At 47.2% G+C, this 22,381-nt stretch overlaps 1 protein-coding gene across 1 annotated transcript in view; it reads right to left on the reverse strand.

Moving 5' to 3' along the window:
- Window positions 1-10,042: 10,042 nt before the first annotated feature.
- LOC146042465 (netrin-1-like) overlaps window positions 10,043-22,381 on the reverse strand; it is a 109,429-nt gene continuing 97,090 nt past the window's right edge. The window contains exon 7 of the mRNA XM_083162457.1: window positions 10,043-10,602. Coding sequence (XP_083018583.1) covers window positions 10,274-10,602 — 329 coding nt within the window. The 3' untranslated portion in view covers window positions 10,043-10,273. The remainder of the gene's footprint in view (window positions 10,603-22,381) is intronic.

The raw sequence follows: 22,381 nt of genomic DNA on the forward strand, positions 1-22,381 counted from the left end.
CTGGATTGATGACTACTCCTCACATCAGGTGGGGATTGGAATTTGGAACCTGTACAGACATCCATGATTTACGTTCTGGGCAATACCAAAACATCCTTATTGGGGTCCTTTGGGAATACCACAGGTGTGTTATTCTCTATGCTGCGCAAATACTAGATTACCACGTCCATGTATTGCTGGGCCTAGTCACATATACAGACTGTAATCAGAGGCAATGCAGGATGTGAAGGATTGGAGATTTCCTGGCCTCTTTGTTGCATCTGCGGAGGCTGGCTTGCGCAACCCATGGGCTACACAGCTGTAGAATCTGATATTGGCAACATCCCATCTTCAATAGAACTACCATCATAGTAAGGTTACCCCATAGTGTATAATAGTTAGTAGTTTCTAGATAAGCTGCCATAGTGAAACTCTAATAAAGTCATTAAATTGGAGACCTGATGTGTTATTGCTTCCTATCAGTCTGCACAGTGGCACCCCAGTGGATCCATTTGGTCATAGTATGACCCAGTGCTATGTATGTATATTGGGGAAAGCCCAAGAAGATTCAGCACCAAGGCCAGAGATTCCTCTTGGTGGCATTTAGTAAAATATGCAGAAGTATAAGACTAAGGATAACCTTCCTTCTCTCCATGCAGTAACATCAGAATGCAGCGGAAGGATGACAGATTCCGCAGACATTACCCAGCATGAATTTAATGCACAGCCTGCATTGTTGCTTAAAGCAGTGGATACATAATATCAGCTATGGAAACATGGATTTTGATGCTTTAACTACATTTGAATGTTTTTGTGTGAGGGCGACAGAAAACGTCCTGTTACCACCACCAAACGGCGGCTTTGTGTCAATCATCTTGCGAACGGGCAGCAATTAAAAAATAGTAGCAGGATTTTATCGCACGGAGGCATCGAGCATGGATACCTCGACCCATATGTATGTGCAGCCATTTGATTATCACTCGGCCTGCGAATTCACAGAGATACACTAGATCTGAATCAGGCCCCAAATTCGTAGAAGTCCTGTTAGACAAGTGGTTAAAACACGGATGCATCATCCTTACTGTTGCATCCCTATAACTGTACTTAAACACTTAAACACCATTTCTGCCCGTTTCAACCCTCTACATTCTCAAACGCAGATTGAGAAAATGAAAAAATACTTTTACATACAGTATCATAGCACATGTTTGGGCATGCTTAAACCATACAGTACTTGCCTACCTACCAGAATGGCTAGGAGGCTCCTGAAAATCAGGTCCACCTCGCACCCCCTGGTTGGCAAGTCACCCGCATTTTCCCCTTACCCCCGGACCTCCCACACACTACCCTGCATTGCCCTGTGTATGTGACAGTTCGGGGAGAGGGTGGGGCTAAAATGACATCATCATCCGCTCCGCCCCATGAACTGCAGCTCAGTTTCTCCTCTCCTGGGAGCACCCAAAAGGAGTGATGCCATTGCCATTGATGGTGGCATACTAAGCAATGGATGACCATCAGTGTTTGTGTGATGGTCATCCATTTTCTTTGACTGATTGGCCTGTGGGCCAATCAAACTGTGGAAGCAGGGCTTTACGGGTGTTGGGGGGGGGGGGGCTGCAGATGGAGCAGCTCTCATTAGAGCGGCTCCTGGCAATAGAATCGCAATGCGCCACCCCCTCCATTCCGTCAGAGTTCAACAGAATGAGGGGCGCGCACGAGTCACTCGCACGCCTCATTCTCTTGGAAGCCGGCTGCTCATCTCACCCGCTCCTTGCTGCTCCCTGAAGCGGAGATGGGTAGGGAAGCAGCCAGTCCCCGCTCCCCGGCCACCTCGCTAATTCGAACGCGAGGGCGAGTGAGATGCTCACACGTCCCCATCCGCCCTCCACCAGCACTCGGCAACTAGGGGGATCTGTCGATCGCTCTGCAATATGGAGGGCAGCTCCATCTTTATGCTCCTTGTCAGCGGTGTAAGTAGGTGCCATGGTGCCCGGAGTAAGGGCATGTTTCGCGCCCCCCCTCCCGATTTGTAGTAGGCGGGGCTCTTGCGCTGCAAAAAGGGGGCACCCTGCCTTGGAGACATGTAACGGGCTCTGTGTGGTCCATGCTACATGCCCACAGGCCCCCTCCTGCTCCTCTTCAGGCCTAGCCCACAACAACACACTCTCTAATGGCAGCACCGCGGTGGATATAGTACTGCACAGAGCACGCAGCTGAGCCGTCCCCTGGCTCTATTGATATATATGTACAGTATACATATGCGCGTCATCCTGCTGGCTTGGCATGTGCACTCGGGCAGGGGTGGCTGCAGCATCATTGATCCCCCACCCAAGGGTCGGACACTGCACCTAAGCAGCAGCAGGGCGTGCAGAGAGGGGCGCTACTTGCAGTGGTGCATGTTCCCCGGTCAGAGGTGGTGGCTGGGTAGGTGAGCCTATGTGATGCTGGGGCTGGCACCATGCCCGGCTCATGCCCTCAGTGCAAGCATGCACCCCATATGGGGTACCCCCAGCATGGCATGCTGCTATTACAGTGGCAAGGATGATGAGAGCATGGCTGCAGTCCTGAGCGTGGGCACACTGGGCAGGAGCAATGTTATAGTCTGCCCCGACCTCTGGCATAGCAGGGTGATAGGTGGGTGTGGGAATAGTGGGTACTCACTGATATGGTCGTCCTCGAATAGCTTGGCCATCGTGGTGAAGTGGAGCACGCAGCCCCCAAACCGGCAGGCATTGGAGAAGGAGGCCGCATGAAGTGATGCCTGTCGTCATGGTGCAGGCATGGATGTCCCGGCGGCCACATGGGCAGGGAGTGGGAGCCGGACAGAGATGGAGGGAGAGGATGGCAGCAGCAGCGGTGCTGGAGGGCGGGATGGAGAGAGGGGGAGGAGGCGGCAGCGGAGAGCAGCTGAGATACGGATGGGGGCGGCAGCGGGCGTAGCTCAGACAGGGGGAGCAACAGGCAGTGGCCGCCCTCAGCAACACTGACAGCAGCCGGACTGCAGCTGCTGGAACAACTCAGTCCCCTTCACCTGACACCAGGCAGCCGCTGGGCTCACCCATAGATCCCGCTGCTGCCGCTCTCCGCCTGAAAAGTTCCGCAGCCGGGCGGGAGAGCCAGCGGCACAGTTTGTGGTGCACAGCTCCGGCGCCCTTTGATCTCACGGCGCCCGGAGCTAGTGCTCCGCCCTCCCTACGCCCATGACTTAAATGAACACTGACAAACTAAATAAACTTAATACCGGACTAAAACATGTAAATAGTATTCCTAATCCTGGATTTATTGTATATCACATAGTATTAAATCCTTGGAAAGTATTGTATATGTAATATATGTATTTTTGCTGGAGTCCTACACTGCTGTACACAAGGGACAAATTGTAAAGCCTGAAGACTGCAAGTTTTTGAAGAAGGAAACTCAAAGGGACACAGCTGCAAGGCCTTACAAACAGCATTAACAACTATCCCTCTGCTTTTATGTTCATCTGACGAGCTTCAAAAGTATCCACAGTAACCCACGAATCAAGGATTTACCACGCACTAAAACTAAGCTAAACTTTAAGAATGGAAGAATAACTATAAGACTCGGAGCACACTGGGAAATATCTGTATTCCCACAAGGTTCATCAAAATGCCTCAGTCATTGGTGTCTGGAAAAAATGTCAGTGGTAATTATATTTGTGAAAAATAATGTGCCAAAATGTGCGCGTTCAATGAAATATGAGGTCAGCTGCAGTAATGCAAACAAAGAGTAGAGTTAGCATTGCGTCACATGATGTGGTAAAGCTGCCATTGGACAATCATGTACTTTTCTGTGTGGTTAGAAACGTTTCAGGTAAACCATTTTTTTGGATTCTATGCAGATGTTTCTTTTCTACATTTCAATTGTTTTATTAAGGATTAAGGGGGTCACATGCAGGGTCACAACTGTCGGGCTGGCCCAACCGATGTGACCCTGTCTTGTTCATGGCCGGCTCGTCACTGAATGAATCAGCAGGCGGGATTCAATGTCCCACCAGCTGAGCTAGAAAAAGGGGCGTGGCTGCGAGATGTGGGCGGAAATTGTCGAGCTGCGGCCGGGAACTCGTCAATTCCCGGCTGTTCTCGGCAGAATGTGCCCAACTGGTCGTGAAGTCAGGCACGTTCTGTTGAGATCCCTGTCGAGAACAATGGAACAATGGGCCTTATTCAGACATGATTGCAAGGGTGTGAATTCGCATGGCCAGTGTTCAGTTGGTGTGGTGGTGTTTTGGAAGCCATTTCTCGCTGTTGACACTGTTGTGCTGGCTGCTGGGCTGTTCTGTCTCCATTGTACTGTGTCCCCATACACTTCAGTCAGCGGCTGCTGTGCTATGCTGACTCCATTGGGCTGTGTCCAGCTATGACTCCTGCCTGTGAGTAGGAGAGTGGCTGCCGCTGGCCACACTGTTGGGTCTACTCCCCAACAGGTCTCCACTGGTCCCAGTTGCCAGGGTCCCGATGCCTGTACAATACAGTTGTCAGGTGCCGGGTACCAGCAATGGTACTAACAGCGGTGTGATTAACAAGGTCCCAAAGACAGTAATTATTTGGAGTCATCACACTCAGGGACAAATGTGTCAAGCTTCAAAAAGTTCTTAAGTAGAGAGTGATAAACAACCAGCCAATCAGATCCTATCATTTTTCAAACCCAGCCTGTAACATGAGAGGAAGGAGTTCATTGGATGTTTGTTTATTACTCTCCACTTTATCACTTTCTGAAGCTTGACATATCTGGGCATATTCGGTTAGACCAATGTTTTAAACAACTAATAAGCATGTGCAGGGGACGACACGGGGCAGTGGCTTAACTATAAATTTTGCTCCCCCCTGCCAAAAAGTGTGTGACCCCCCCAGACTCCTCTACAGCATGTTTCCCCAGCGTGTGACATGATGGCGTCACACGCATAACAGTGGCCAGCATATACTGCTGCTTCCCTTGGCTCCGACACATCCCAGGCCGCCCTAGCACGCCCATCCGCCTGCACATCCTGTAAACAGTAGCCAATAGCTGGCTCTGTTAACAGTCAATTGAATCAATGGGGGAATTTGTCATCTCTGCCATGGCCCCACCTGCACTGCGGCTGACTCGCCTCCAGTGCTCAGTCAGTGTGCAGCGGCAGTCAGTCGAGCGGTTGCCGGCGCCCACACAGACCCTCCTGCTGCTTGCTCCCCCAAGCGGCTGCTGGGGCTGCCTTACAGTAGTTACGCCACTGACACGGGGGTGCCACTAGGGACTTCCTTCTCCACTGCATTGCAGACTACTCCCCTGCCCTTCCTCCACCACATAGACTGCTTACCAGGGCAGGCCAGGTGAGCAATCTATGTATCAGAGCAAGGGTGGGAGGAGGTAGCCCATAACCCAGTGGAGGGGAGAAGTCCCAGAGCGGCACCCCCAAGTCCTCTCCTGTTCACGCCTATGCTGGCTATTAATGCTGAGGTCACCAGTTCTTCTTTATTAAGCTGCAACATCCTTGTGGCTCCTCCCAGGTATGTGCTCTCTGTGAACAGTTGAGTAAGGGAATGCCTAGTTACTGCTCTGTCATAGTCAGATGCCTTAAGGTTATACCTTTCCGGTGCCAGAGAGTCCTCTTGTATTACAGTTTGTACCATCCTGGTACTGGGAGGAGAAATGCGTAAGTAGATTTGTGGTCAAGTTACAGCCGGTTTCAGGAGGCTACCATTTCACCATTGGGTCAGAAGCAGTTCTCAGGTGACGCTTCCAGCATTGCTTTGTTCCTCTCATTATATCAACAGTGGACTAGACTAGGGCCGGGATGCTCCGCAGCCTCTTACCGCATCAATACTAATCACCTAAGCTCTAACATATGTATCGCAAAGGGCAGCTCTTGCGATAAGAGCTGCCCTTTGTAAAGCAGCCGGCGAGGGAAGGCTTTTTCCGCGGCTCTACACCTCCTCGTGTGCCCGGCAGCCCCCTGCTCAGATGGCTTTTGCTGGTGATACCCCTCGCAGCGGTAACCCGGTGTGCGGGTTTTATATTCCTACAATAAAACCCGATCGTGGGCGAACTTGTGATGCCTCTCATTTGACACAACATAGCTATACAGTATTGGAATTAATGAGGTTAACAATTGGGATTATTTAGCAATCTGGTTACTGATTGTATGTACAAATACTACATGGGTTGGAATTACTGTATCTCAGTTGCTTTGCATCACATCATCTCCCATATGGTGCAAGATACAGTTTGCAGTATATTATAGCACCTACTGCTGAAGGGCACTAATATATGCATAGGGCCTGATTCGGACGTGTTTGCTAGGCTACCTATATTCGCACCCTAGCGAACAGGTCAGTGCCATCCGTTGCTCCATTGAACGCCTGCATCCCCTCGCTAGCATGCGGGGAGACATGTAGGAGAACACATCCCCTCACATGCTGCTGAAGGGGAGGGAAATCATTTGATGGTCGCCGGCCATCGAATGGTTTCTCTCCCCTCCAACATCCCCTCGCTAAAAAGGAGGCGGTGCTGACGTCTTGTGACATCAGCCACCCGCCCCAAACAGGCATTGACACAGGACACCTATAAAACACTGCACGTTCCCTTACTGCCACCCCATGCCCATCATGCTATTTGTTCCTAGGGTTTGCACATGCACATATTCGCGCATGCACAAACCACCCCCCGCCATAGACAGGATATGATTGGTTGCCCATAGCAACATCACATGTGAAATACAGTAGAACTCCAATCTTAGTAAATGTCCCCCATAGTCATGATATCATATATGCTCTTTATATTTTATGTATGATCCAATTTTCTCGCACTCACATTTTGGAGAATTACATCATTTTGCTGTATTCTTATCAATTTTAATTTAATAAATATTGAATCTGAACTAAAACACCTGATGATGGTTTTGTCTCCCGCATGCACCCTGGTTGCTGAGACAAATCCCTCCTCCTTTGGGGACAAAAATGACACAAAATGCATAATGTTGCACCATTAGAACACCGCCTCCTCTCCATAGCCCCACAAATCACAGAATCTGGGTGGAATGGGGGTAGGGCTTGATGATGTCAGACATTGTCCCCATCCCCCATCCCCAGGCCTCTGTGTTTCCTCTCCTGGCTTCTCCTGGAGAGAAGCTAAAAAAAATGTATTTGAAGGCATAAATAGAAATACACTAAGCATTATTGTACAATAAATATGTACATTTGTAAATAAATGAAATGTGGGGCAGTCCTAAAAGTGAAATAGACTTAACCCTTTGAGTGCCACGTGTATTTGTCAATATAGGTGTGAAAATTGGCATGCAAACATTTTATTCATCAGAATGACCTGTAGGGGGAAATTTACTAAGAATACGAATACAAAAAATCGTATTCGTATTCTTAATACGAATGAATATGACTGCATACGGCTGTTTCAGCCGTATGCAAAGTCGTGTTCCGGAGGGGAATTTACAAAGCAGTCAAATACGACTGCTTTGTAACCCTCCGATGTCGTATTACTTTGTATTAGCGGCCGTATATACGGCCGCTAATACGGATCCGTGCAGGCTGCAATGTGTAAATAAAAATAGCAAAATAAAAAATAAAAAAATATGCGTGGGGTCCCCCCCACGGCTGTAACCAGCACCAGGCTGAAAGAGCCGGGGATGGTAATAAAAAATCAGGAAACCCGACAAATAGGGGTTCCCCGATTTTTTTAAACCAGCCCCAGGCTCTATGGCCGGGGGTGGTTCCCAAAATACGGGGGCCAAATGACTGGGGTGCCCCATATTTTAAGAACCAGCCCCAGGCCAAACCAGCCAGCAGGATAATGCCACAGCCGGGGACACTTATTATATAAGTTCCCGCGGCTAAAAACATCACCCTACTGACCAGTCAATAAAGGGCCCCCCCCCCTCCAGGACTTACCTGACCAGGCTGAAGCCTGGTACTGTCCCCAATAACCCTGTGCGGTGGCCACCGGGCTGATTTCAGTGTAAAAAAAAGATAAAACTATTGTTTAATACTGTGGAACTATGAGTCCCAGCAAGCCTCCCCTGCAAGCTGGGACTTGGAGAACCACAAGTCCCAGCATGCGGGCCATTAAAGGGCCTGCTGGCACTTGTAGGTTCACAGTATTAAAAATAGTAAAATAAACATACACTGACACACAAGAAAAATAAAGCTTTATTACATCCAAAGCCCACACATGCTGATACTTACCTATCTAGAGCTCATCGGTAGGTCCCTGGGTCCGGGGCTCCATGGTCCAGGGGTCCGGGGCTCCAGGGGTCCGGGGCTCCATGGTCCAGGGGTCCGGGGCTCCGTGGTCCAGGGTTCCGGCTCCGGGGTCCAGGGGTCCGCAGAAATCCATAGGGGACCTGTGGAAGGAAATTCTACTCACAGGTCTCCTCAGGCGTAGATCGCGTCCTCTTCTCTCTGCCGTAGTCCTCCGGTACTTTGAAAAAAGAAATTGATAAGCCAGCACCAGCGAACAGGAGAAGCGCTGAAGGTTCATCTTCAGCGCTTCTCCTCCGAATGATTCTATTGGCTGCCTAGCGGCCAATCAGGAGCCGCCAAATTCCATAATAATAATAATAAATAAAATATATAAATGGGGACCGTTAAACGTGTTGAGAATGATTACCAGCATGGTCTGAAAGACTCCCAGACGGGTACTATATAATCCATGTTTCTGGCTGTCAGGAAGTAGGATGGCCATCGTTGCCATTGCCATTGATGGTTGCCATCGATGGCAATTCTGCAACTGCCCATCGATAGTGTTAAACTATGCAATGGATGACCATCGATATTTTTACATATCGATGGTCATCCATTGTGTTTGATTGATTGGCCTGTTGGCCAATCAAAACACGGGGGCGGGGCTTCACAAGTGTCAGGGGGCAGAGCTATGCTCCGTGTCCCGGCACTTTGAAAAAAAAAAAAGCAAGACATCGTTTTGCTGTTCCATCGATGGAGGGAAACCATCTGGTTCTCCCCCATCGATGGCAAAAGTATTCGACATCGGCCATGAACCATCGATGATTTCGAATCATCGATGGTCGATGGCCATCCCTATCAGGAAGTTGTGGACACATGTTACATGTTGTCTATGGACCACACAGCTTAGAGCTCCTTATTATTCCCTATTACTCCCTATCTTAGCCAGGCTCTTTGGCTTACCATAAAACCCAGAAGATAGCAACAGGTCATCAAGATAAAGGAAATAAAGAGACTGTATTGCAGGTATATATTCCAAACACTGCTTCTATGAGATGTCACATTCAGCAGAAGGCCATGAAAACCAAGTAATAATATAATGGTCTGAAATCAGGAATCAACTTTAAAAAATACTTTGCTTCCCCAGAAGACAGAAACAAAGTATTAACAACCATTGGCAGCTTCAGAGGTGGACGCCAACTGCCAGTGAGTCTGTTTGGAAAGGCAGTTGGTGGCAGTTGATGTCTCCTATTTGAATTATGAATTGTGCTGTAGCCCCTCCTCTGGAGCTGCCACGGCTAATAATCATATTAATTTGAAAACTGCATAAGAGATCAACTGCAATTTTAAACATTACCTACAGTAGTTCAGGCACCTGAAGGATAATCTTACACTATCCAGAATTAATTTATCATATCTTCACATTTACAAACCTGTTAATTTTGTCTACAATTGCTGTCGTTCCTCCATGGAAATGCTGGGGAGACACCTTCAGATGCAGACGAGGCCCTGCCTGTTTGGGGCAGGCAGATGATGTCATATGATGTCAGTGCCTGCCCCGATTTTGTACAAGAACGGCCATCATAAAAAAATCATTGGATGGTGGCCTGAGATGATATTTTAGGGCAGATGTATTAAGCCTGGTGAAGAGATAAAGTGGATAATGCACCAGCCAATCAACTCCCAACTGTCAGCTGATTGGCTGGTGCGTTATCGCCTTCCATTTTTATCTCCAGTTTATCTCTTCATGAGGATTAATACATCTGCCCCAATGTGTGCTTTTTCTGATACGTACTGTGCAGTATTTTATAGGAAGTTGACAAGGACAAAAGAATGATCACAACGTCACACAAAGTGTAATCTGTATTTCAAACAGCAAAGAAAACAAAGCAGCATATTTTTTTTTCTACAAACATATAAGAGAAGGTAAAATGTTTTGCACGGTATTTCTATATATTTTAGATTGTTGATGAATTTTCCAGTTGAAGTATTGTAATATAGAGGTAGCGATCATTTGCAGCTAGATGGCCATCATTATTGCTTCAATCTAAATGGGATCTTGGTCTCAGACAACTGACGCTAAACATACTTCGTAGTGTTATTTATCCAACCCTGCATTTTCCACGGCGGTCTTGCTGCTGAAAGCCTCTTAGTTTGTGACCCCATACATCACGCCAAGGTAGTGTCAGGCTATTCTTATCTAGGATCAAGCGTGCGGGATCTGGGGATTCTTCATCGTTGCCGATAATCAGGTAAGATTTGCCCACTTGCACCCGGAGACAGTCACATGCTAAGTCCTGATCTGGAACCCATAGCGGCTGATCACCACGACGAATAGGCACCCTCCGCTGTCTGTATACTGTGAGCACTGTGGCCGTGAATTGCCACCACTCCCCGGATTTCTCCATAGACAAGAGCTGGGCTCGGAGAACTGTAATAATTAGAGTAGAAGTGAGCAGTACTGTACCAATATACAACGTGAACATAATATAATGAGCCAAGCAATATCAATAAACAATAATATTAAATAACAGTATTAATAATATAGTAAATACTAATATAATAAAATATAATATATTGAAAAACATTGCATAATATAATATATTGAATAACATACAGTGTAAATAATACAATATCTAAATATATATTTTTTAGAAATTATATAAAATATTATAATACAACACAAAATCTTTGGGCACCACAGAAAAATCGGGGCAGATGCTAACATCATGTGACTCTCCTACAAATGTGTTGCCCACCCCAAGAAGGCGTCGCCATGGCTGCGTCTGCAGGGGACGCCCATAAAACGCTGGGAATTGCAAATCCCGAAAAATCCCATGCAAATCCCAACCATCGGAACCAAATCTTAACCTGGGCCCATGCAAATACCAACCATCGGGGACTGAGACTAATTCGGCCCATAATGAATCACCCCCTAGGCTTCTGCCACATTTAAGATGCCTCTGTGTGTTATTCCGTCGAATGTAACAACACAGTGCAGTTCTACAGAACAGAGGCCTGATTCAGACCGGAGCGCTAATGTGAGAATTCACAGAGCACTGCCGGGAGAATGCTGCCACCCAGACAGAAAAAGAAAATGCTCCTTGCTAAATTGCAAGAGAATTGTGAAATAATCGCTAATCGCCATCCACTCACAAATCCATTTTAAATTCCCAAACCAATCAACTGTTTTTTGCCATATGAGCAATTGTGAGCAACTCTGAGTCATCCGCCACTCTGCAACTGAGACAGGCTAGAAGTGGTCATCTCCTTGAACTTGACAAAAACAGGGGGAGGTGCATCATATTTCAAAACCGTGCCCCCTTCTGCACAGCAACACACACCCTAATTTCATGGCGCACACATATAATCTTCTATTCCATAGTTGGTGTAAATTATGTGACTGGGACAGCATACTTCCACATGAGGGTAATGTGGAAGATCCAGTCCAGGATTTAGAACAGCAGCAGCAGGGCTAGGGAGATCCCATCCGGGTTTTCCTGGGATGTATTGGGAATCACTGGCTGATTAGCAGCAGCTGGTGCATCCTGTTACATGTGTGCCCAAGACAGAAGGTTGATGTTCCCAATGGCAGTTAGTGCCTGGGCAATAGGCTTGCATGGGATTACGTTAGGGATTGTCTGGAAGTACCCTTATTGTGAGAACTGCCATTGCAGTAATCTGAGAACTGCCATGCTGTAACTTAAGAAATGCCTATCTGTTATCCTGGAATGCTGTCTTCCGGCTGAGAATAAAGTACCAGACTTCCTCTTTAACCGGTGTATGTGATTCCTTGTCACAATTGCTGTAGATGAGTGACTCCCCTACAAATGTGTTGCCTGAATTATTCTGGCATAGACAGATAATCACTTCGCTGGTAATTTGCATACTCTTTATTGAACATAAAAAGGGGTATAAAAAGCATAATTAAGCAGAAATAGATCAGTTATTTCTTGTATATTATTATATAATAAAATGTACAGCATTTGTTAGACAAGGTAAAATCATCCATTTCAATTGTTCTTGGGTGTATTGTAACCTATATTGTTTAACATTCTGATAGGGTTTTTTTGCCAGCAAAAACTTTTGTTCTTGTGCATACTGTATCTTCAAATGGAAATCAGCATGCTGAGATGACAGAGGAGATCTGGCTTACTATGCAGGAATGAAGTCTGGATCGCAGCCATGTGACAATTACTCCAAATGCATAAACACACAAACTCGTACAAACTTTTTTTTATTCCAAGAAGCGGCCAAGAAATTTGTATTCTCTGGATGACCCATTTTATTTAATTGATTTTCTTTTAGTTTAATGAAATAAAATGTTTACTACACTTATTACACCAAAAATACCGGATCCGACCCGGTATTTGGAAGAAGGATCCAAGCCGGGTTGGATCCGGGATTTACACCGTTTACACTGCGGTGCCCACCCGCAGTGTAGACGGAGGCGGTGCTTGGAGATGACATCAACTCCATGCGCCGGGACCACAGTGATCCCCGCCGGAAACACTGATCGCCGTGCTGGGGGCAGCCCAGCCCCAAGGTAAGCTGCTGGGCTGCCCCCAGCCCCTGTGCACCCCCTAGCCATCGTCCGAGAGGTGAATGGATGCCACACACAGGCATCCATTCACCTCCTCCGCTGCCACCACTGCTGTATGCACAGTATAGCAGACAGCAGCGCAGGCTGTCTGTGCCCCCCCGTCCAACTTGCAGAGGCCGCGGTCCGCAGGTTGCACGTCCCCCATTGATGTAAATGGGAGCTGGGTCGGATAACCTGGCGTACCCATTTACACCGTCCTCTACCCAGGTCCTAGCACCGCCGCTGACCCGGGTCTGACCCGCCGAAGACCTGGGGTTTTGCGGCGATGTAAAAGGGGTATAACTTATAAAGTTTAATTGTGATTGCTGACTTTTAGAATAAAGAAAGTATAGCATTTTGTTTGTAAAAGGATATAATGTGATTATGGCAATGGAATATCAGACACCGGGCCTGGTTCAGATTTGTGGGATTATTCTTGTTCACTCGCAAAGGCAAATGCCTTCTCAAATGGACAAAACCATGTGCACTGCAGGAGGGGGGGGGGGGGGCAGATGTAACTTGTGCAGAGAGAGTTAGATTTGGGTGGGGTTTGAGATCTACAGTATATTGCAGCGTAAAACTAAAGCAGACAGTATTTTCCCTGCACAGAAACAAAATAACTCACCCAAATCTAACTCTCTCTGCACAAGTTACATCTGCCTCCCTGCAGTGCACATGGTTTTGTCCATTTGAGATGGAATTTGCCTTTGCAAGTGAAGCAGAATAAGGGCCTTGTATACAGATGACTACACAGCTGTGATTTTTCAGCCGATGGACTTACTTACTTACAAATAATCACAAGGGACGCAGCTGCCCTGAAAAGACTAGAGTTGCCCTCCAGAGTCATTACAGTCATCATCAGTTGGGTTCACAAGCGCAGCTTTTACACAGAAATGAGGAACATAGGAGGGAATTTACTAAGACGGGAGTTCTATTTCAGATGGGATATTGCTATGAGCAACCAATCAGATACGATCTATTATCTTCTAGAAGCTGCTATATAATTAAGAAGTAGATTCTGATTGGTAGCCCATAGCAAAATCCTTTATGAAATAGACTCCTGAGTGAGCTGACGGTCTCGCAGACTGGCTGCAGCATGTAGCGATGCTGGCATCATACATCCATACATTCCAACTGTCCAGATTTTTGCGGGTCAGTCACGTTTTTTTGGGACTGTCCCAGTCAGGTTTAGAAGTGTCCCACATTGGGGGGGAGGGGGGCAGTCGGGAGTCCCTGCTTTGTTGAGCAGAGCAGTTTTTAATACTCAGGGAGACAACAAGGCTGGGGGCATGGGCAGCAGCTCACACACGGTTGGCTATGCCCCCCACAGCGGCGTGTAGTATGGCCTCACCGGAAGGCCGCGATCATAGACCACGTCCTGTGGTGTCAATGCCCCCAAATTTCAGGCACACGGGTCCCTATTTGCTGCTTAGAAAGTTGAGAGGTATGTACTGGATGCCACTACTTGCATGAGCGCAGATGAAGGCAGAAACACCTCCCAAAAATGGCCGTAACACTCCCCGATACCTTCTCCAACCGGTCGATTCCCGTTAATCACAGTGCGATCATGGCACACGCGCAGTCTATAGATAATCGCCTTAGCTTAGTGAACATCAGCATTGCATACTATACAAAAATGTTTTCTGCATGAGGGGCACACTAAACATGAGCAGACAAATATAAATTTGGAAATGGGTGTGGTCTTGCTTCCTTCCAAAAGTCAGCGTAAACAAAGAAAGCTGACAATCGCTCAGATCTGAATTTGTCCCTGTTCCCAATTGTCGGGGTTTGCATGGGGAGGGAAGCTGATGTCACGTGACAGCAGCGCCTGCTCCGAATCTGGCCATCGGCAGCCAGGTTAAAAGTCAGCTTAGACTGACTTTTATATAAGAACGGTGGCGGTCGTTTGGCAGGGTGGCGGGAAGCTTTTACCTGCCCATCACAAATGGAGAGTGATTAACCGTGATTAACCGTTAACCAATCAGCTCCTGCCTGACATTTTTCAAACACAGTCTGTGACATGGCTGGTAGGAGCTGATTGGCTGGCTGTTTAGCACTCTCAATTTTATCACTTTTGAAGCTTAGTGCATCTGGCCCTTAATCACCCCAATCTGCTATATGAAAAGCAGCATTTTTCCTGTATGCAAAAGTAAAAATAAAATGTTTTTTATTTAATTGATACTTCATATACAGTAATACTTCATATACAGTAATTACGGTAATTATATCGGTTGTTGATCTGCAGCCACCACTAGATTTAAAAATGAGAGATCCCGGGGGTAAAGCGGTTTAACAGACAGTTCTGTTCCAGTATGACAGACACAAGGGGAATATCATGTTATAGGGTCCTTATTACATATACCCCATGGAATACTGACTGAATTGTGCAACTATTATCAGGAGACAATCAGACGTTGCAGCTTAGTGCCAAAGGGAATACACCGTTACGGCCATCTAAACACTGGGTATTGTTGTTCTAGCGAGAACGTGATTGGTATTTGTGTGTGTAATTATCCCGACTTCATCCAACGGATGTTTTGTTTTTATTTGTTATTTTCCTTTTTTGGGTCAGTTACAATGTGATGCAGAAAAGGTGTAATGTTTCAGCCTTGATTACATTACATTGTGTCTTTTTTATTAAACAGCCTGGCATTTACACATTATACCCCAAAGTGAAATTCAAGTATTTTTTAACAGAATCCTAAGAAAATTAAATGTGTAGATGTCTGAATTTATTTATTTATTTACAGTTTCTTATATAGCGCAGCAGATCCGTTGCGCTTTACAATTGTCAATCAATAATCAATCAATAATACTGGCAACATTTTTGGTAAGGCCTGTTCTTAATGCGGACTATACAGCTGAACTACAATTTCCCGATGATATGATCTGCTGCTTAAAAAATGCTGGTTGCTGGCCATCGATGATCAGTGATTTTTGACAGAATTTCTCAATGTTAAAAAACCATGAATTGCCAATCCCAATCATTTTTGGTCGCCCACAATCGAATGACGCGGAAAGCGCTCGCCCATGCATGAGTGGCCTAGGCCACACGTACATATGAGCGAAGAAAAGCAGGGATATGGGCGGGCAGCTGACATCTGTTTAAGTCAGCTGTCGTCGCCCTCCCCATCCCCCCCGCGCGCATGCGCACGCACGTCAAAACCGCATTTCCATACGCACGCCCTGCATTTTCAAGGGAACGCCCATGAAACGTAGGGCGTGTGCATATGGTAATGACCTTGATCAGGACGCAACGCCCCCTCCACCCCCTGCACGGAAGGCCAGAAGCGAGCACTCGGCGACCGGACTTCTCGCCGAGTTTGCATGGTCCCAGACATGCGCAGTAATGGTTCTGCGCATGCGTATATGCACAACACCGGTACGCTGCCCGAATTCGGGTCAGAGCAAAGCGATCTGAATAAGGCCCATACTGTAACAGGGCCATCACCCAGAGGAATATAATAAACAAGGGGGGTTGTGCCACATTACACCTCACACACCAGTGAAGATGCCCTCTCTATACCCTCCTGCTGCTGCGGACAGCGCCATATGTTTGGAAAGATGGCGCATTCATACAAGGTACAAAGATGCTACGAGTCTTAGAAAACTCATGTCAACCTTTTTGACTGTTGACCTTCCCATTGTTGACTTAATGCTTGTGTTGACTTTCTGACCATGTCGACCTCATCCATGTCAACTCATTTCACGTCAACCTATAACACATCCCCACGCAAGCGTCCGCGCGGGTGAAAAATCTTTTGATGGTCGTTGAGCATCTCATTTTTTTCCCCATTCACTGATAAAAGTCTAATCTGACGTCTATCCTGCCTGGAGATGGCCGAATTTGGGGTGGGCACTGAGGGTACGGATCATTAGTTCACCACAATGTTGGTCGACAGTCATTAGGTCGACACCATTAGGTCGACATGCATTTAGGTCGACATGTGTCTAGGTAGACATGCAGGAAGGTCGACATGAGTCTAGGTCGACATGGGTTAGGTCGACAGGGTTATTAGGTCGACAGGATCATAAGTTCAACATGGGTTAGGTCGACATGGGTTAGGTCGACAGTCAAAAGGTTGACATGAGGTTTTTCAAATTTTTGGTCCCAAATGTCGACACAGTTGACATGGACACTGAAATGTAGCACCGTGTCCCCTCGCATGGCTCGCTGCGCTGGGCACACTATTTTATTCTCCCACCATGCCTTAGTGGATGGTAGGGCATGAAATACCCCCTGTCGGCACATGTCGGCTCAAAACAATGTGAAAAACCCCATGTCGAACTTTTGACTATCGACTATTTTGACTGGATGTTCCAGTGCCCCGCCCCCTCACCCGCCCCCTTCCCTCCCCTCACAGAACAAATGCCTGTGTGATACCCACGGAAGACGTTTGCACAGGGGGGTTGCACATGCGCATATTCACGCAAGCGCTTGTGCAGACCCCCACCATTGGCCGGGGGCCCAAATTTGGCCCGTATCAAGCGTGTCTGAATCACCCTCTTATTACCTAGCCACTATTTTTACTTGTGAAATCATTTTTTCATATTGTCAAAATTTTATCTGAGCAGCGCCAAAGATAGTTTTACTCACACAAAAGCTACTTGATAATCTTTATTTTGAGAAATGAGTCTAACAGATGTCCCGCCAAGGTGCTAAAAGCTAACAATGATTTTTCCAGCTCTGTTCCCGATGTTTATGATATTTTATAAATATTAACTGTGGGGAAGGGAAGTTACTGCTGATCTGCCATTGTCAGTGTAAATGTTTGTCGTTCTCCGGCCACGTCTGCTCAGGCTGCTGTTAGCAGGGTGCGCAGTAGTGCTCTCATATACACACACCTTGGGTGGCTGCACACACTTAACCTCTGACCTCCTGCCTTTAATTTGAGCGGTTGCTCCATTGCTCATCAATTGTTTGAAGACTGTTTAGTTTTATTGGTCATGACATAAAGACGATCAATCATGGGGAATTCCTTTCTTTTTCCTCTCTTTCTCTCACCTCTGACTGCTTTGGAGGGCCCCTTATCCCTTTCATTGCAGGGATCTTGCCCTGGAACACACTGAAGCTTAGCGGTCCACAGGCCACCCCATAGATGTTTTAACCCTTTTGCTTAACAAAAGGCAGGACACATAAAAATACATTATTTCCTATCGCATTACCATTCCAAGAACAGAATCCTTTTTAAATGTACATTTGCAGTCAGTTTAATTTTGACACATATATATATTTTAGTGGGTGTGTGATTCTGGATCACACATAGTCGTCCGAATTCGGCCCCTGGCCTGATGGTCGGAGTTTGCGCATGTGGAATCCACGACTGCGAACAGTCATGGCGAGTTGCTCACTCACCACCCCGTTTGCAGCAGGGAGGGAGAGGCGGCGGCGGCACTGGGCCATGGGATGCGGCCAGCGTTTTGTGGGTGTCCTCATGAAAACGCCAGCCGTTCCTGTGGGTACGCGGGCGGGCCGGTCCCTACCGGGGGTGAGCGGCTGATGTCACATGATGTCAGCCGCCCGCCCTGTCTTCGTCCTGGCGCACGCAAATAAAAGTCTGTTGAGACTAACATTTATTTGCAAAGGCAGGAGAAATCCGTACGATAGTTGGCGACCATCGCATGATTTCTCCTGCAGCGGCGGCATGCGAGGGGATGTGTCTTAGTTACATATCCCCTTGCATGCAGGGCCACCGACAGAGGGGTGCCCTGGGTACAGCTGTCCCGGGCCCCGGCCTCTTAAGGAGCCTGGGCAGCTGCCCACAGCCCTCCCCCCCACGCACCCGCACACAGCCTCCCTCCGCACCCGCACACATCCTCCCCCGCGCCGGCACCGGCGCCAGGCACGCTCAATACACAGTGCAGCCTGCAGAGCGCTGAGCCTAGAACACAGAGGGGCTCGGCGCTCTGCAAGCTGCACTATGCAGTGTGCACTCCGGACCGTGGAGGCTGAAGGAGCCGGAGGATGTTGCCGTGAGTGATGGTAAGTAATCGTAATGGGGACGGGGTAGGGGGAGGCAAGGTGCTGGCAGGCGCGGGGGGGGGGGCGGGGCAGAGATATGGCGCTGTGCTGCTGGGGGTCCAGACTGTAGGTCAGTCCCGGGCCCCAAAATTTCTAGTGGCGGCCCTGCTTGCATGGTTGCGAGGAGAAACGGCAGTGTGTGTGGGGGGGGGGGGGGGAGGGGGGTATTAGGCAGGGCTGCCTCTCTGGCGCTCAGCAAACTTAGCAAGCCAACTAGAATCAGGCCCTTAGTGGAATGTGTGGTCATTCAATGTCTAGTCTTCTGTTTTCTGCCTTTGCCCTTACTTCTTTATAATACTCAAGAGGAAATCGGCTTATCTTGATAATTCCCTTTGTGTTCTTCACAATATTCTTCTGACACAGCAGGGTTCGGGTCTTGAGCTCATCCACGTTCTGGCTTTCACTCCCCTCTTTCCTTCCCACCCTAACATCCTTATTTCCCAAAAGCCGTAGCTTTAACTAATCCTAAGAAATGATGATCCTTCAGTCATCTTATCCTGGCTGTGCCTGTGGGATCTAGAAAGGGACCTGCTGGGAGGACAGTGGCCCACACCAAGCCCAGAGCAGCACAAAGCACAGAAATGCAGCTGCCCTTTACCACTAATTAACCCATTTGCATTAAAAAGGTTCTGCAGACTGGAGGCCTATCACACCATATTTAATGACCAGGGCGAACAAACAAAAATCAGCCTAGTTACTGGGACAATCTAGCACCCATGTATACTTTTTTAGAAGTCCCAGTGTCATCAGAAATGCGGCATACTGTAACATATTTCTCTATACATGATAGGTTTAGGTTCTGTTAAGCAGCTGTAGAGCTGAAAAATGTATTTTCTGTTACAATATCAGTGTCAAACGCAGGATTTCCAGAGGGGGTTTCCAACTCAGTACTCAATCTCACACTCTATGCAACATTGAAACAATGCGGTAGCTTGGGAGAGTGGTAGAAGAGCAGAGTACCGATCCCGGACATTAATGTACACATTGGTCTTTTTGATACACTGGATACCGTATGGAATACCGTATTAATATCTAACACTACAGATGGTCTATAGTATAGGCTGTATGAAACATTTAAATAATATATATAATATAATAATATAAATAAGTGGTCAAGAAAGGGTTAAAAATATCATTATATAATACACAAGCAAATTGGAACTAGTATTGCACTTTCTAAGCTAACATTCTCCCACCTCATGGTAAGGCTCCTGTCTCTTCTTCTTGGTAGCGGCTTTGTGGTCTACTGCACTGATGGAGGACTCAAATCCACACACACAGGAAACTTGTTAAAAGCTGCTACCACTGGGCATGTGCAGTAGCTCTCCTCTGCCCCTTATATTGCATAATATTGCTATTGTCATAATTTAGCCACTTGTCAAGAAGAGGGGGGTTTCCAGGCAACCGAAACCCCCCCCACCCCACCCCCCCTGCGTTTGCCAATGAATATGATCAGACAGAGATTTTCATCGGTTCTGCAGCAGGATTTAAAGTTGTTTTACATTGGTGTTACAAAGGGGGCTCTGCATTTGTTATCACATTTACACAAGGGATTAATTGCCATAGGTGCCAGAGATGCAGTTGCTATAGGGCCTAGAGCTGAAGGGGGCCCATCTATACTGTCTAAGTAATATGTTTTACATACATGTATCACCATCAGTTGCTAAATAGGGGCCCTTACAAAATTTAGCTTTGAGGCCTAAGAATATCTAGTTACGTCCCTGCCTTTAGATTCTGTGCCATTGCATTTAAGGGGAGGTAGATATTCAGAATATGAACACTATAAAGCTGGCATGTTCGATCAAAATGTCTATATGTCCATAATGTTAACATTTAACAAGAGGGAATTCACATTGTCAACATATTTATGCTGTGATTAGGGTTAGAGCTAGTACGCATTTAGGCTTCGGCTGTAAATATGTTTAGGGCTGTGGTCAGGATTAGGGTTAGGCTGCAAATAGGATTAGAGTTTATGCTGCTGTTAGGTTTAGGCTGTGGCTAGGGTTTGGCTGTGAACAGGGTTAGGGCTAGGCTGCAGTTAGGGTTGGGCTACAACTAGGGTTAGGGCTAGGCTGCAGTTAGGGTTGGGCTACAACTAGGGTTAGGGCTAGGCTGCAGTTAGGGTTGGGCTACAACTAGGGTTAGGGCTAGGCTGCAGTTAGGGTTGGGCTACAACTAGGGTTAGGGCTAGGCCGCAGTTAGGGTTGGGCTACAACTAGGGTTAGGGCTAGGCTGCAGTTAGGGTTGGGCTACAACTAGGGTTAGGGCTAGGCTGCAGTTAGGGTTGGGCTACAACTAGGGTTAGGGCTAGGCTGCAGTTAGGGTTGGGCTACAACTAGGGTTAAGGCTAGGCTGCAGTTAGGGTTGGGCTACAACTAGGGTTAGGGCTAGGCTGCAGTTAGGGTTGGGCTACAACTAGGGTTAGGGCTAGGCTGCAGTTAGGGTTGGGCTACAACTAGGGTTAGGGCTAGGCTGCAGTTAGGGTTGGGCTACAACTAGGGTTAGGGCTAGGCTGCAGTTAGGGTTGGGCTACAACTAGGGTTAGGGCTAGGCTGCAGTTAGGGTTGGGCTACTAGGGTTACGACTAAGCTCTGGTTAAGTTTTGGATATGAACCGTGTTAGGCAAGGTTGTGGTCAGGATTAGGTTTAGGCAGTAAATAAGGTTAGGGTTTATGCTGCTGTTCGGCTAGGCTGTAAATAGGGTTAGGACTAGTCTGTGGTTAGGGTTAGGCTATGTTCAGAGTTAGGGTTTGTGGAGAAGGTTAAGCTGTGGTTAGGGTTAGGCTATGAATAGGGAAAGGGCATGGCTTCAGTCAGGATTAGGGTTAGGCTGTGAATAGAGATAGGGCACGGCTGTGGTTTGGGAAAGGATACAAATAAGGTAAGGGTAGAGCTGCAGTCAGGATTAGGGTTAGGCTGCTAAAACAATGAGGGCTAGGCTGCAGTTATGGTTAGAACTATCGCAAAATAAAAGTGTAGACATTATGGCTGTTGTCACTACAAAACTCATCCATCTCCCATTACACATCTCCCATACATCTCTGACCTAATCTCTGTTCACACTACTGCCATTCCACTTTGCTCCACAAACGCACACCTCTCCTCCCAACTGATTACTTCATCCCTCTCCACCTCCAAGAGTTTACATGTGCTGCTCCCTTCCTCTGGATCTCTATCCCTCTCCTTATCAGACTCTCCACCTCTCTACAGAACTTCAAATAGGCTCTCAATCACCCACTTCTTTACCAAACCCAGCCATCTCTCATCCTAACCCACTTCTCTGTACTCCTTGCTCCCTGTCTCCCCATACGTGTCACCCTGTCTATCCAAACCTCCCTGTAGAAGGTAAACTGTTATAAGAAGGTCCTTCTTCCCTCATGTGCTCGTTCTTCTGCAACTTATACCATCATCTGCTCCCTACAATGGAATCTAACCCTTTGGTTCTGCCGCCCTTCTGATCGTGAGATTTATGACTTGTACTGTTGTGTACTGTAAGTCATTGTGTTCTTGTTTAGCTCCTTCTTTTTATGTACTTTGTAAGGCGCTGTGGACCCCTTGTGACACCATATAAATAAAGGATAATAATAATATTTCAATGTTAGGCTG

The sequence above is a fragment of the Crinia signifera genome, chromosome 19 (assembly GCF_055691185.1).
Source record: "Crinia signifera chromosome 19, ASM5569118v1, whole genome shotgun sequence".
In the NCBI taxonomy this organism is placed as follows: Eukaryota; Metazoa; Chordata; class Amphibia; order Anura; family Myobatrachidae; genus Crinia; species Crinia signifera.